We start from the raw sequence: 15,285 nt of genomic DNA, 5'->3' as shown, positions 1-15,285 counted from the left end.
GCGCCCCTCGCCGTACCATACTTTCTTTTCCGTTAGGCTTCTTTGTCGTTGATGGACACATCAACATCGATGCACTGGATTAGTATAGTAGCCCATTTGGACGAGATCTCAACCGTTGATTTGGTATTCCCTGTTGTCTACGGTTGATATCTCAACCACCAGACTTATTGGTAGCACGACTGTGTATTGAGTAATCTCTGTGAGGCATCCCTAGATGCATGTCTTATCCTGCAGTCCATCTACTTTTCAAGCCCACTGTGGGACACGAGTCCAAAGGTTAGTGGGCCACTCCACGTGAAAATACAATTATATTTATCAGTCCGGATCCTCTGTTATTAGGTCAACAGAGAATTCCTGATACCCTAATTCTCATTGGTCCACGTCACCCCTCACTGAAAAAATAAAAATAATAAAAACAGCTTATTACTTAATCCCATTAGGGCCCGTTTGGCCGGGTGGATTGGGAGGGATTGAATGGTATTAGGGTGGATGGCATGGATTTCTAGGTAATGATGGTGTTGTCACTGGATTGTCTGGAGATCCATGGGATTGCTATATCGCTGGATTGCTATATCCAATCTGTTTGGCGCTCCCGGCCAATCCTGGGATTAAACCTTCTCATCCCTTCCAATCCCTCAAACCAAACACGTCCCAGGCAAATTTGAAAGGATTAGGTTGGATTGGATGGGATTTAAAGGTAATGATGGTGTTGTCGGTAGATTATCTTAAGATCACCGGCTCTGTTTGGCACGCCAGGCCAGTCCCAGGATTTGACTTTCAATCCCTTCCAATACCATCCAAGCCCTTCCAATCCGACCGGGACACGAGTCCAAAGGTTAGTGGGCCACTCCACGTGAAAATACAATTACATTTATCAGTTTGATCCAAAACATCAATGACTCCATGAGAAGCTTTCAACTTTCAGGGCCCGTTTGGCCGGGCAGATCCCATGGTATTAGGAGGGATGGGACCAATTTTAAGGTAATGATGATGGTGGTGCCAGTGGATTGTCTTAAGATCCATGGGATTGCTTAGATCCCGGGACAAGTTCACTGGGTCAGTTTGGCACGCTGTGCATATCCCGGGATTTTACCTTCCAATCCATCCAACCAAGGGATAGGATCAATTTTAGGGCCCGTTTGGACGGGTGGATTCGAACGGTAACAGACGGCTTAGGATGGATTGCGGAGTCAAATCCCGCCCCATACGAAAGACGACGCGTTTGGTATACGCGAGAGGATAAGAACACAGCCACAAGCGAGGGATTCTTTATGGGATTAGGTAATCCCTTCGGATTGGCGACTCTGGAGGTGGATTGCGTCTCGAGGCCATCCCAATCCCTCCGCATGCAGTCGGTCGTTGGTACTATGGGATGGGATTGGAGAGCCAGGGCGGGAGTAATGGCGGGAGATAGGGCGGGAGTGATGGCGGGAGGTGATTTTTCGCGACCAAACGGGGCTATAAATCCAGGTATTGTGTGGATCGCGATGGCCATGAGTTCCTCCATCATCGTTGCCATCGCCGTCTGACGGTTGGGCTGAGGGCAGAGGTACAGCTTCTTCCTCCCTCTCGAAACCCTCATGTATGTCAAACCCTCATGTGCAGCCCGTAAGATAGCCCTTCGAGATGCATGGCTATTGTCTGCTTTCTGCCATGGCTTCCGGTTAGGGGATTTTTATTGTGCATGTTTGATTTCAGCCAGGGAACTGATAAATACACTGTTATATTTACTCTTTTTCTCCTTTAATCTTCCTTTGGTCACTGAATAAATTGGATTATCTCAAATTTCGCTGCTAATATTACTGGATTTTGGGGGTTTTTAACATGTTGCTTTCTCAATCCATTTACTCCCCCAAAAAATGGGGCTGTTGGGTAATTTGCAATCGTTTTCCTGTATTTACACCGATTCTGCGTTAATCCTGCTATGGTTAGCGCATAATTTTTTAAAATTTCATTTTGACGCTGCTCATGACTTAGGGATTTTGGGGGTTTTGGACTATCGATGTCTCAAACCATGAATTACCATGAAAATGGGGGTATCTGGATTTTGGGAGTCTTGTGTTATTTTTTATTTAAAACTTATAGATTTCAACTGAAGCATGGGTAAAGATGATTAACTTGGGATTGCACAGATTTTTCAGTCCATGGAGTCTACATTATCCTCCATGTCCATCAATGAATTTATCTATAGCCTGTAGTGTTTTTAGTTCTTCAATACTATTGGATTCTAAATACATATACACAGTTGGATTCCTTCAACTACATAGTGTCTTTCGACGCCTAATGCTTTGAGTTTTTTTTTTGTAAATTTGTTGCTAACTCGCAGCCTGGTTTTACTGAATAGAAGGTCATTGATCTCGAACCTTACATTTGATAAGGATCTCTGGTATGTTCCTTTCAACTATCTTACTTTATTTCTGTCTGATTAATTGCATTTGCTATTCATGTCTGATTCTGTCAATGGATGTTAATGTAATGGTATTGAGCTGAGCTTTCTCTTTAATTTCATTCTGGACTTGTTTGCAATAGTTGGGCTTTGCATATATGTTGGCTATGATCATATATTACCGGTAAAGCCTGTTTTAAATTCTTGAGTAAGGATTCTTCTCTTACATCATGAAATCCACCGTTACCATTATTTTCACTGTTACCTGTGGTAAGAAGTGAAAGACCAATGAAATAGGCCACCGTGTCTTTTACTAGAAGAAATGATGAATTTTCCTTAAAGCAGGTCCTGTTTGTACAGCTGAAACTTTTTAGTAGGGAAAAAGACAGCTGAGCAAACATTTAGCTATTTTGTTAAATCCTTTTTTCTTCCTGCAAGCTTTTTGAAGAAAACAAGAAGAGAAATATGGTTGTATGGACAGCTCTTTTAACTGGTTATGGCTCAAACGTTAAACATGAAAGTGCATTGGAAGTTTTTTTTAACATGTCAAAGGTCAGGATAGAGCCCAACCAGTCCACTTTCACCAGTGTATTGAATTCATGCTGTAGGCTAGAAGCTTAAATTTCATCTTGGAGCTTGCACTTAAATTCTTGATAGAGGCAGTCTACATTCACTACCTCATTGAATCAGGACCCATCCATTGACATGAGGTTTGAGCACTATGCATGACTGTAGGATTCATACAGTTTCCACTTCTCTATATGTCTTTCAGATTCTTCTCCTTCTGCAATGCAAGACAATTAAATGATGGTTTCAAATTGTTTCAACAACATAATAACAAAAAGGAGCTTAAGCACTATTTTCTCTATTGAATTTTGTTCGTATTTTCATGTAAATGTAGGAAAAAAATATGAGATATGCTGATCTGGCACGCAACATTAAGGTGGGCCATCTAGAGACCACATGTGCCCATGTGGCACACTTGTGAGCTTCCAAGCACTACATTGTGCAGGTTCCACTTTGTAGATGCCCTGGTCCAAAATTTAAGTGATTCGCTCATTGAAGAGATAGAATGTTTGTAGATTTTATTCAATCATCCATTTGTTTTGGGAACCTATTGGCAGGTCTGATTTTTGGGCTAGGACTACTACAGAACGTGATTCATGAGGTACATGCACACACACATGTATGGTTACAGAACATCATAAAAATCTGTTTAAATCTTGGGATGAATACTTGACAGGAGAAATGATCACCTACAACCAGTTACATGTAGCCCCAATCTAAATTTATATTCTTTCTTTAACCCTTCAAAATATTGGAATAACTTTCTGGATTGGTGGAAAGGAAAGGTGGTTATTCCCACATAACCTTTTGAAGATCTGCTCGGATGTTGGCCAAGAGCTGTGGGTCTGAAGGGTCTTGAACCTCTGCTTGAGAGCTCAGCAGCCCATTCAAAATGACATGAGCTTCATCTCTGTCAGCCTTGATGAATTCCCAAAAAATCCTCATCGATTCTTCCATTATGTCCCCTAGCATTCTGCCTGTAACCGCATCGTTTCCTCCACTGCTATCCACCATTTTCTCCTTATTCGAACAATACTGCAATGCAAGCAGACTTAGTACAAATTTATAAATAAGACAGGTAATGATCACACACTAAAGGGAAGAAATGGAGATGGATATAAAAGGTAAAATGGGTGTAGGTGAAGTGGGGGCAGTGGTCTAAAGTTTTTTTTTGGCCTGTTTGATTGTTATTATGTGAATCTTGCTTGAGAGATCTGCTTGATATCTTGGAATCTATAGACTTGTGTTTGAATGGTTTCATTGTTTTTATTTTTATTTGCTATAGTCCTGACTTATCTTATAACAATATTTCTGTACGTGTCACAGCAAATCTCATCTTTTGGTGTGGTTTAATACGAGGCTTCCTAATTTACATAAAATGCCTTTTACTTTGCTTAACACCCATCTCATGTCCTTTTATATTGCATATTTTAATCATCTCATGCTCTTTTATATTGCATATTTTTATAATCTTCAATAACTATATGAAATAAAAGGAATAAATGATCTAAAATTCTAACAGTAATCATCATAACTGAGAAAATCATAAAGGAAACATGCAATGGAGCGGGCCATCACCACAACCATGGATTATGGAATTCAATTACTACTTAGGTTGGATCCGGTGAGGGATGAGACCTCCTGATCTTGCATGGTCACACCCAATCGATCAACGAAGATCACTAATCCGAAGAACCAAGAAGTTTCTCGGATTAGGGATTTGAGAATTTGGGGGTTTAGGGTTTAAATCGGTTCTCAAGATTTTGATCGAAGAAGGATTAGCCAAAACTGAAAAATAGAAGGAAGAAAATTATTACCTTAAAGAAGTTGGAGAGGCACGAGAAGAAATTAGAAGAAGAAGAACAAGGGAAGAGAAGAAGCACCATTAGAGAGAAGAGAGGAAGGAGGCAACCAAAGGGTTTGCTTTTCATTAATCAATAGTTAAAATTTGAGTTTATGACTTTAGCCCACTTAAATAAGCAAATAAAGACATAAAATTACTAAAAGACCCCTAACTAAGTCAAAAATGCGCAAATAACATAAGTATGAGAAAGTTTGGGCCCTCGGTCTTCTTTCTCCAATCTTCCTTCACATGTGTCTTCCCTGAGTGAGGTCTTCTATATGTCCAATCACATGTGAAAGGTCTTCAGCTCCTCAATAGTCGCCTATCCATAAGGACGGCACTTGTGGTTAGCGCTTTCTTCGTTAGTACACCTTGAATGTGCTTGTGTCCGCATCAATTCCCCTCGGGTGAGAAAAACTCGACTCCGACGAGTTGAAACTTTTGTAACGTTCAAGTAGATCTGGATCAATACCCTGCAATGCGTCGCCCGACAGCCACGTAGATTCAGACGATGGTTTGTTTTTCCACTTGACAAGATACCTTTGGAAACCTCCATCTCTCGTAGATACTATCTCGTCATCCAAGATTTCTTTAATTGCTTCTTTATGGGTAATGGGTAGAGGAGGGGGTGGAAGGGGTTGAGTAGCAAACTCAGAAAAAGGCCATGAAAGGGACGATGTATCAACAATGGGAGTATAGGCACGGACTAGATCTTCCACATTAAAAGTTGGATTAATGCTCATTTCAGGTGGAAGGTCAACCCGATACGCGTTGGACCCAACCTTTTGTAATATCTTGAATGGTCCAGCACTACGCGCTTGTAATTTCTTTGCAGATCCTTGAGAGAATCGCTCTGGCCTTATTCGCACCATTACATAGTCTCCTTCTTGAAATTCTTGCACTCTACAATGAGAATCAGCTGAAACTTTATAATCATCATTGCTCTTATTTAACCGCTGTCTAATATGTGTATGCAAATCATGAATATGACGTGCGAATGCATCGGCTGACTCAAAAGACCTTTGGGTAATAGACATAGGTAAGAGATCTATGGGCATTCTAGGTTTATAACCACTTACAATTTCAAAAGGACTCAACCCTGTAGATCTATTAACTGACCCATTATAAGCAAGTTCAGCAGTTGGTAAAATTAGGTCCCAAGTCTTAACATGTTCACCCACTAGACAACGTAGAAGATTTCCAAGGCTACAGTTTACCACCTCAGTTTGACCATCTGTTTGTGGGTGGTAAGCAGTAGAAAATTACAAACGAGTTCCCATAATGTGCCACAGTGTCTTCCAAAAATAGCTAGTAAATCGAACATCACGATCAGACACTATGGTTTTAGGTAACCCATGGAGACGCACTACACCATAAAAAAAAAAGACGAGCAACATGAGACGCATCTGACGTCTTTAAACATGGGAGGAAATACGCCATTTTAGAAAAGCGGTCCACAACGACAAAAACGGAATCGTGCTTTTTTATAGTCTTGGGAAGCCTGAGCACGAAGTCCATACTAATGTCCTACCACGAAGCATGTGGCACTAGCAATGGCGTGTACAGCCCAGCATTTTGCTTTCTTTGCTTTGCTAGCTGACATGTTCGACACTGCCCTAAAACTTTGGCTACATCTCTCTTGAGGCTTGGCCAATAGAAACGATCTTCCACGAGGGCAATGGTCTTATCACGACCAAAATGGCCAGCTATCCCTCCTGAATGAAGCTCCCAGATGAGGAATTCACGAAGGGACATACGGGGAATACAAAGTCTGTCTCCCTTGAAAAGAAAGCCATCTTTAAGAACATATTCACCCATAATATGCTGGTCACTAGAGAGCGACGCGTAAGTAACCCCAAAATCAGGACATATGGGGTGTTCATCTTTCAGTTGCTCAAATCCAACTACCTCTACACTCAAGGAGTTGAGCAATGCCACTCTCCTACTAAGGGCATCCGCTGGTTTGTTTTCAACCCCGGCCTTGTGTTTCAAAACAAGCGAATATTCCTGAAGAAACGCTACCCACTTGGCATGCCTTGGGTTGAGTTTCTTCTGAGAATGCAAATATCTCAAAGCCTCATGGTTAGAAAACAAAACGAATTCTTGCGGTAGGAGGTAGTGTCGCCAATGTCTCAGGGATTGCACTACCGCATTAAATTCTTTGTCGTAAGTGAAGTATTTTTGCTTTGCCTCATTCAGTTTCTCACTGAAATAGGTCACTGGGTGTCCTTCTTGACTCAACACTCTACCAATACCGACACCAGACGCATCGCACGCTACTACAAAGACTTTAGAAAAGTCAGGTAGACGCATGACAGGAGCTTCCACCATTTTGCCCTTAATTTCTTTAAAAGTCTTGACGGCGGCTTTAGACCACACGAACTCTCCCTTTTCATGCACTCGGTAATGAGAGCCATGATCATGCTAAAACCCCTAATGAACCAACGATAAAAAGTTGCTAGGCCGTGAAAACTTCGCACCTCATGAATGTTCCTTGGTTCTGGCCACTCAACTATAGCCCTGACTTTTTCAGGGTCTGCGCGCATCCCTTCAGATGACACTATAAATCCTAAGAACACAACTTGGCTAGACATGAATGCACATTTCTTAAGATTAGCGTACAATTTTTCCTCCCTAAGGACACTACAAACATTCTTTAAATGTTTAAGGTGTGATTCCTTAGTGGTACTATAAATAAGAATATCGTCAAGGTACACCACTAGGAATTTTTTCATGAACGGCCTCAAAGCTTGTGTCATCACCCGCATGAAAGTACTGGGTGTGTTAGTCAAGCCGAAGGGCATAACCAACCACTCATCCAGCCCATCTTTCGTCTTAAACGCCGTCTTCCACTCATCTCCTGGGCGTATACGGATTTGGTGATGTCCACTCTTGAGGTTTATCTTAGAGAATATAGTGGACCTAGCCAACATGTCAAGCATATCATCAAGTCTAGGTATAGGGAACCTATACTTGACAGTAATTTTGTTTATGGCACGGCTGTCCACACACATGCGCCACGTGCCGTCTTTCTTTAGCATCAACAATACAGGCACGGCACATAGGCTCATACTCTCTTGGATGAAACCCTTTTGCGAAGCTCATCAACTTGCTTCTTCAACTCGCATGCGCCGCAGGTTCATCTGTAGTGAGGAAGGTTCGAGAGAGTAGACCACGGGACAAGATCAATGGCATCTTGTATGTCCCTCATATGTGGCAACTCATTCGGTAAGTCTTTAGGAAATACATCACTGTATTCCTTCAGACCGAGGTCACCTCACAAGGCAACTCTGATGGACCTCAGGTGTAATTTCTCTAGCCACAAGGGCATACACCATAGAATCCTCCTTAGCCTCTTTTTCAAACTCTCTTACGCGATTATATGTAAAGACTTAGGTTTGGATTTCTCCATTTCTCTAGGCTCACTTGCCTTCTCATCCTTCTTCTTCCCTAGTGTATTCTCAGGTGGCATGGGATTAAGTTTGATCTTTTTACCATTATACATAAAAGTACACACATTCGAATGGCCAAAGATTGTGACATCATTATCGAATAGCCACGGTCTACCTAGGATAACATGTCCCACATCCATAGGTAAAACATCACACCACAGGGACTCTTTGTATGACCCAAACTCGATGGGGACTAGACATTGCTGGGTGACAGGTAGGGATGTCTTGTCAACCCAAGACACTTTATACGGGTCTGGATGAGGTGTGGATTTCAGTTTTAAGCGATCTAAGGTGCTAGTGGAAATCACATTCTAACAACTTCCACTGTCCACTATCACCTTACAATTCTTTTCACCACACTTGACAATAGTGTAGAAGATAGTGCTTCGACGCCAGTCAGCACTACTTCTAGACTGCTAACACATGCCTGACTACTGCAAGCGTTACTTCTCCATCCACTTCTTCTTCATCGGTAAGTCCTCCTTCGGGTGATACTCTTCAACTTCATAATCACCCCGGTCATCTCCACCTTCGTGGGACTCGCCTATAGCTAAGGCTCTCCCACGATTCTTTGTAGGACACTGATTAGACATGTGGCCAATGTTGCCACACTCATAGCACCTCACTTGGCTCATGTTACTAGGACCGGCACCAAGAACCCCTTTGCCCTTGTCCTCCCTAGGCCTAGGCGGAATGGTCGCCTGTGCCCTAGGTTGACTACCAATATTAGGTCTAGTTCCTTGGGAACTAGATCTAGCACTGGAGTCTCGGGACTCAAAACGACGAACGACAGGAGCCTTCAGATATTGCTCTAACTCCTGCACGACTTGATATGCTTCATCTAAGTCCGTTAAGGGCCGAGTAATAAGCTCGCGCTGAAGATCCGCACAAAGGCCCGTCTTGAAACGCGAGAGCGTTACTAGAGGGTCTTCTCGGATATCACATTGCATCACATACTCTTCAAATTTAGCGATGTAGTCAGCGGCAGGCATTGACCCTTGGCGTAAGGATTGCCATTGGTCAAGGAGCTTCTGACGGTATGAGAGAGGAAGGTACTTCTCCTTCAACTTCTCTTTCATCTCATACCAATGTGTGATAGGGGCTCTACCAACTCTCTCTATCCTACGCTCGGTGTTGGTCCAGAAGAGCTTGGCTTGACCCACAAGCTTCATCTTAGCAAACCGCATTTGACGATTTTCTGACATGCCATACCACTCAAAGTAGTGGTCCATGTCAGCAACCCAGTCAAGGAATGCCTTGGGATCCAAGCGCCCATCAAAACTCGGGGCCTCAACTCTCACACTCTTCATCGCACGCTCATCTGGATCATAGCGGTCTTGATGACCACATGTGGCTCGTGCCTCTCGCACCACACCACGACCGTTACCACAATCTCTATCCTCACTACCACCACGTGTGGCAGCGCGTTCTTCAATGATTTCTTGCACTTGGGAGTGCGCATCTTCCCCTACAACAGGGTTTTCCTTATGGGACGCCTCTAGTTGCGCCACCTTAGTCATGGTAGTGGTAATTTGGTTCTCAAGGTGGGCAAACTCACGCCTTTGACCCGCTTCTAGGGCGGTTATCTTTTGTATCAATTGAGCAAGTTGCTCAGATAACTGCTCGTTATTCATGGTAGGTTGAAGTCTGAAACCTCTACCTCTTCTCGTGGGCATACAATGAAGACTTGAACCAAACTCTGCCTAACTAGACTACTAGGTGTTATGACTTTCAAGATGAATGCGATGAATGCAAAACTACTATGAACTGACACAATTAAGTTGAAACAGGAAACAACTCAAATCTGAAAATTTTCCAGATTAGGAACTTTCTAAAATTGAAAAGTTTCTAAAATTGAAAACTTTCTAAACCTGGAACTTTCCTAAGTTAAACCTAAAAAATCAAAACCCTAATTTGCTAACTCGATCTAGACAAAAACCATGCAAGCCTAGTCTCTGATACCAAATTTGACGCAGGACAGCCCTAATTATGATGCATGCTCATGGACATAATTAAACAGTGGAAATAAAAGGAATAAATGATCTAAAATTCTAATAGTAATCATCATAACTAAGAAAATCATAAAGGAAACATGCAATGGAGCGGGCCATCACCACAACCATGGATTATGGAATTCAATTACTACTTAGGTTGGATCCGGCGAGGGATGAGACCTCCCGATCTTGCATGGTCACACCCAATCGATCAACGAAGATCACTAGTTCGAAGAACCAAGAAGTTTCTCGGATTAGGGATTTGAGAATTTGGGGGTTTAGGGTTTAGATCGGTTCTCAAGATTTTGATCGAAGAAGGATTAGCCAAAACTGAAAAATAGAAGGAAGAAAATTATTACCTTGAAGAAGTTGGAGGGGCACAAGAAGAAATTAGAAGAAGAAGATCAAGGGAAGAGAAGAAGCACCATTAGAGAGAAGAGAGGAAGGAGGCAACCAAAGGGTTTGCTTTTCATTAATCAATAGTTAAAATTTGAGTTTAGGGCTTTAGCCCACTTAAATAAGCAAATAAAGACATAAAATTACTAAAATACCCCTAGAATAAGCAAATAAAGATATAAAATTACTAAAAGACCCCTAACTAAGTCAAAAACAGGCAAATAACATAAGTACGGGAAAGTTTGGGCGCTCGGTCTTCTTTCTCCAATCTTCCTTCACATGTGTCTTCCCTGAGTGGGGTCTTCTATATGTCCAATCACATGTGAAAGGTCTTCAGCTCCTCAATAGTCGCCTATCCACAAGGACGGCACTTGTGGTTGGCGCTTTCTTCGTTGGTACACCTTGAATGCGCTTGTGTCCGCATCAATATTTTAATCATCTCATGCTCTTTTATATTGCATATTTTTATAATCTTCAATAACTATATGCCCGCGCTTGTGGGTGGGTGTGGCTGTGGGTGTCTATTGGAAATGCTTACTTCCCATCACAGCCAATCATTGATCAGGACTGTTCATTCCATTTGTTTGTGCCATTATGTGCATGCCATGTCTAAAAAATCATACTGGCCAGATGATCCTAACTCTCTAAATGTGGGCCATTTTGTTACAGCCATCTGTTTTTTACAAGCCATAGATTAGGTGGTTAGCATCACAAGCTAGAGCACTTCTTTGACATCATAAGCAATCCATGATGGGGCCTATGGTAGATGTTTGAGATAATGATTGGACCTGTTCCCACTTTGTTTCTCCATCAATCTTGACTCTTCATTTTCAAACCATTGATCTGATGATTAGGATCATTCCTGTATTTGTATACTTGAATGGATGGTCCAAATTGACGATTGGCCATCCCATATATCAGTTTAATGTTTTGGGGGCATTGCTAATGTCCCTGTGAAGGTGGGGATGCTAGCATTCCTATGTATATATATGGGAAATGCTAATGTCCCCAGTTTGGCCAGTTGTCAATCCAGACCATCAAAATGTGGGTCAGCCATTCTGCTCTGGTTGGCATTTTGTTACAAATGTCCATTTTTTATGAGCAATATACATACATACAAATAGTGGGAGGGGTTTGCTAGGCCCACACACCTGTATAGTGCTGCTCATCATCTACACGCTACAAGTAGGTGCAACATGGTACTGTACCAGATCTGAGCTTTTCATCAGAAGTGACCTTTATGTATTTCCATGAAAATCACATATGCTAAAACAAAAAGGTTATTTATGATTCTTTTCCACAAATTTGCTCCAACATGACATTTTTCTTTCCAGATCTACTTTTTGGGATTCCTTCCACTAGTCCAAACAGACTTGACATTTTGAGAACCACCATTACCCATCTTATGCTATGTGCATGTAAGTTCCAAATATTAGTTGTATGATCCTTGTAACTAGGTGGCACTTCCACTCCAAATCATGCTTTAGACTCATGCCCCATTCCTGCTTTCTAACTGTTGATACTTGCTAACATTTTTAAACAGATGTTTCCTCACCTCCAAACCTAAATCTGCACGGACACATATATATAGGAACGGACACCTTGATACTAAATCGCATCGAGCTGGGGATCTTCTTGGAAATGGGAAGATCTAGGATAGGCAGCTGGCTGCTTTGAATTGTGCTTCGTACAATTGCATTCCAAACATATTGGAATTCTCCCTACAAAATATAGGCATCAAACATATGGATTCTTCAGATGAGGATGAGATGAAGAGGGTAATTATGTCTCAAGCGGTGTCAGCTTGTGTACAGGCTGTTGGGGAATATTGTCGCTACTACATGTTCAAACAACCGGCGCGTCATGGGGATGATGAGCGAGCGAAGTTCATCAATTCTATTATTCGGGCTAGCGATGGAGATTGTCTAGATCAACTTAGGATGAATCGAGATTCATTTTTTGAACTATGTACGCTGATACGCGAGAAGACAAGACTCCGTGATACTCGTAATGTTAGTCTTGAAGAACAAGTAGTTATTTTCCTACACACATTGGGGCACAATGTTCGCAACCGAGTTTTAGGTCACAGATTTATTCGATCAGGAGAGACTGTCAGTCGGCACTTTCACCGTGTTCTAACGGCAATTGTATCACTATACCCCGATTTAGTTAAATCAGCCGGAACAGAGACGCCGTTGGAGATCCAAACAAATCTAAATTGGTCTGCTTACTTTCAGGTAATTTTCCAGTAGGTCTGTCTTCCAAGTTTGTAATTTTCACTTCAATTCAATGTGTGGTCCTTTCATGATAATTGGTTCGCATGGTTTAGGATTGCCTTGGTGCAATTGATGGAACACACATTCCTGCACATGTTCTAGCGGTTGACCAGGCGAGTTTTCGCAATCGTAAAGGGGTCCTCTCCCAGAATGTCCTGGCAACGTGTTCATTCGATATGAAATTTACATATGTATTGGCCGGTTGGGAGGGTTCTGCTTCGGATGCGAGGGTGCTACACAACGCAATGACTCGATCAGATGATCCCTTGATTGTCCCAAACGGTACTGCTTATATGTTAAAACAGTGTCAGTCTAATTTATAACTATGATTGCATCCGATTTTTCACTTAAGGGAACTATGATTCGAATGTGTAGAAAAATATTACGTTGTCGATGTTGGATACGCTCATTCACCTAGTTTCATGGCTCCATACCGGGGCGTTCGATATCACTTACAGGAGTATCGAACCGGGAGAGCGCCTGTAAACATGAAGGAGCTGTTTAATTATCGACATGCACAATTGTGCAATGCAATCGAGCGTTGTTTTGGTGTTTTGAAAGGTAAATTTCCCATATTGAAGAGCGCTATGTAGTATGAATTTCAAACACAAGTCCAAATTGTGATAGCATGTTGTGTCCTACACAATTATATACGTACCGAAAATGAGTCTTGACTAGATAGCGATTTCGTTGGTATATCTGCAGCCGATGGGGTGGCTATCCCGACACCTGTAGAGGTATCAACTAATGATGAGCGTCAATGGTCCATTCGAGTAACTCGGCGTGAAAAAGATGCTTGGAATCGAGTACGCGATGACATTGCAGCTAGAATGTGGGCAGATGCTCAGCACAATAGTAGGAGTCGATAGTCGATACTTCATGTGTCATTTACATTACATTAGTTGGATGATAGTATATTTCAAGTTTACTTAACTTTAAATTTTAGAAAATATAATCACCCAGTTACATTAGTTGGATGATAGTATATTGATAATGATCAATGAATTTATTCCTTTTTGGCGTATATGTTAATAGATGTTATTTTGACGATTATGATTGACATTGGTAAAATATCATACATACCCCAGATTCATGTGAAATAACAGACTCCTTTAATGTTACATCAACACCGACCCAATCACCCTTAAGAACATCGCCGGTTCCCACTCGAAGTTCTCCACGTGGGAAGACGGTGAAATCTCTAGCGGAGCCTCTATCCAGAGCCGCAAAGATCAAATGGACTACTACTATGGATCAGATTCTGTTCGACACATTTATCGAACAGGTTGCATTAGGGCATAGAGCTGATAATGGTTTCAAGCGAGAGGCATACCAAATTGCGGCTAAAGAAGTTACGAAGCATACTGACGTAGCCGTCCAGTGGCAAAACATGTCGAATCGGTTGAGATATTATAAAAGAGAGTATAATGCAGTGAAAGACATGCTAGCAGCGAGTGGGTTTGGTTGGGACAATGAGAGGATGGTGGTCATGGCTCTAGATGAAGTCTGGAAGGAGTATTTTAGGGTAAGTTTTACTGATTTTTAAAATCCCATCATATATCTCTATGTAGTTTTAGCCCTTAATTACAACTGACTTATTCATATGGCAGTCTCACTCACGTGCCGAACGACTCCGAGGGAAACGCATCGAAAGGATGGATGACCTTACAGTAATTTGCGGATCTGACCAGGCCACCGAACGCTATGTGCAAGGCAGTAGGAGTATGGCTGCATCAGCATCATCTTCTCGTCTTCAGTGAGATCTTAATGAAGCATGGAGAGAGGTTGATGATATGGATGATACTATTGACCTATCAGAGAATTATGTAACAGACTCCACAGGGACCATTCCATTACCATCGGACAGTCCTGTGATGGGACATCATGACTCCCGCAGTAATCCCACTCACACTTCTGATTCTGATGTTAACCGAGGAGGGACAGGTACACGAAAACGTTCGCGCCCTCCTTGTCCCTGTGATGTACTGGGGACCTCTCTGCAGACCGTAGCCGACTCAATGATGAAATTTGGGCTTGGCGAAGAGGTTAATCGCACAAGCAAGGTTCTTGATGTGCTAGAAGAGGTGAAAGGCCTGACCAGCTCTGAATTTCTTGAAGTTGGTCAGATCTTGAGTAAGGACAAGTCACTTGCATCGTTCTTTGTCAGTCTCCGACCCGAGCGCCAAATGGAGTGGTTAAAGAAAACACTCCGTGATCACTTTGGTGATGGAGGTGTTGGACCTGTTTGACATTGAATGAATGGTTGTCTTAATCTGCTTTTAAAACTGGGCATGTAATAACTTTCTACTGTTGGTGTGCTTGGTTTGTTTTTTTTTTTTTTTGAGTGACGTTTTTTTTTAAACTGCTACTT

The 15,285-nt window shown here is 42.1% G+C and overlaps 2 protein-coding genes across 2 annotated transcripts; both read left to right on the top strand.

The window, feature by feature from the left end:
* The first annotated feature begins 12,389 nt into the window (after positions 1-12,389).
* Positions 12,390-13,324, top strand: LOC131257748 (uncharacterized). Its single transcript, XM_058258578.1, has 2 exons — positions 12,390-12,875; positions 12,968-13,324. The coding sequence occupies exons 1-2, from the start codon at positions 12,408-12,410 to the stop codon at positions 13,235-13,237; spliced, it is 738 nt and encodes a 245-aa protein (XP_058114561.1). The 5' UTR covers positions 12,390-12,407; the 3' UTR covers positions 13,238-13,324.
* Positions 13,325-14,163: 839 nt separating this feature from the next.
* LOC131257607 (uncharacterized) lies at positions 14,164-14,674 on the top strand. The gene is made up of 2 exons (XM_058258388.1): positions 14,164-14,439; positions 14,525-14,674. Exons 1-2 carry the CDS (start codon positions 14,164-14,166, stop codon positions 14,672-14,674), a joined length of 426 nt encoding a protein of 141 aa, XP_058114371.1.
* The last annotated feature ends 611 nt before the right edge of the window (positions 14,675-15,285 follow it).

This window comes from Magnolia sinica, chromosome 10, assembly GCF_029962835.1.
Source record: "Magnolia sinica isolate HGM2019 chromosome 10, MsV1, whole genome shotgun sequence".
NCBI lineage: Eukaryota > Viridiplantae > Streptophyta > Magnoliopsida > Magnoliales > Magnoliaceae > Magnolia > Magnolia sinica.
This window is presented reverse-complemented; position numbering and strand designations above follow the sequence as displayed.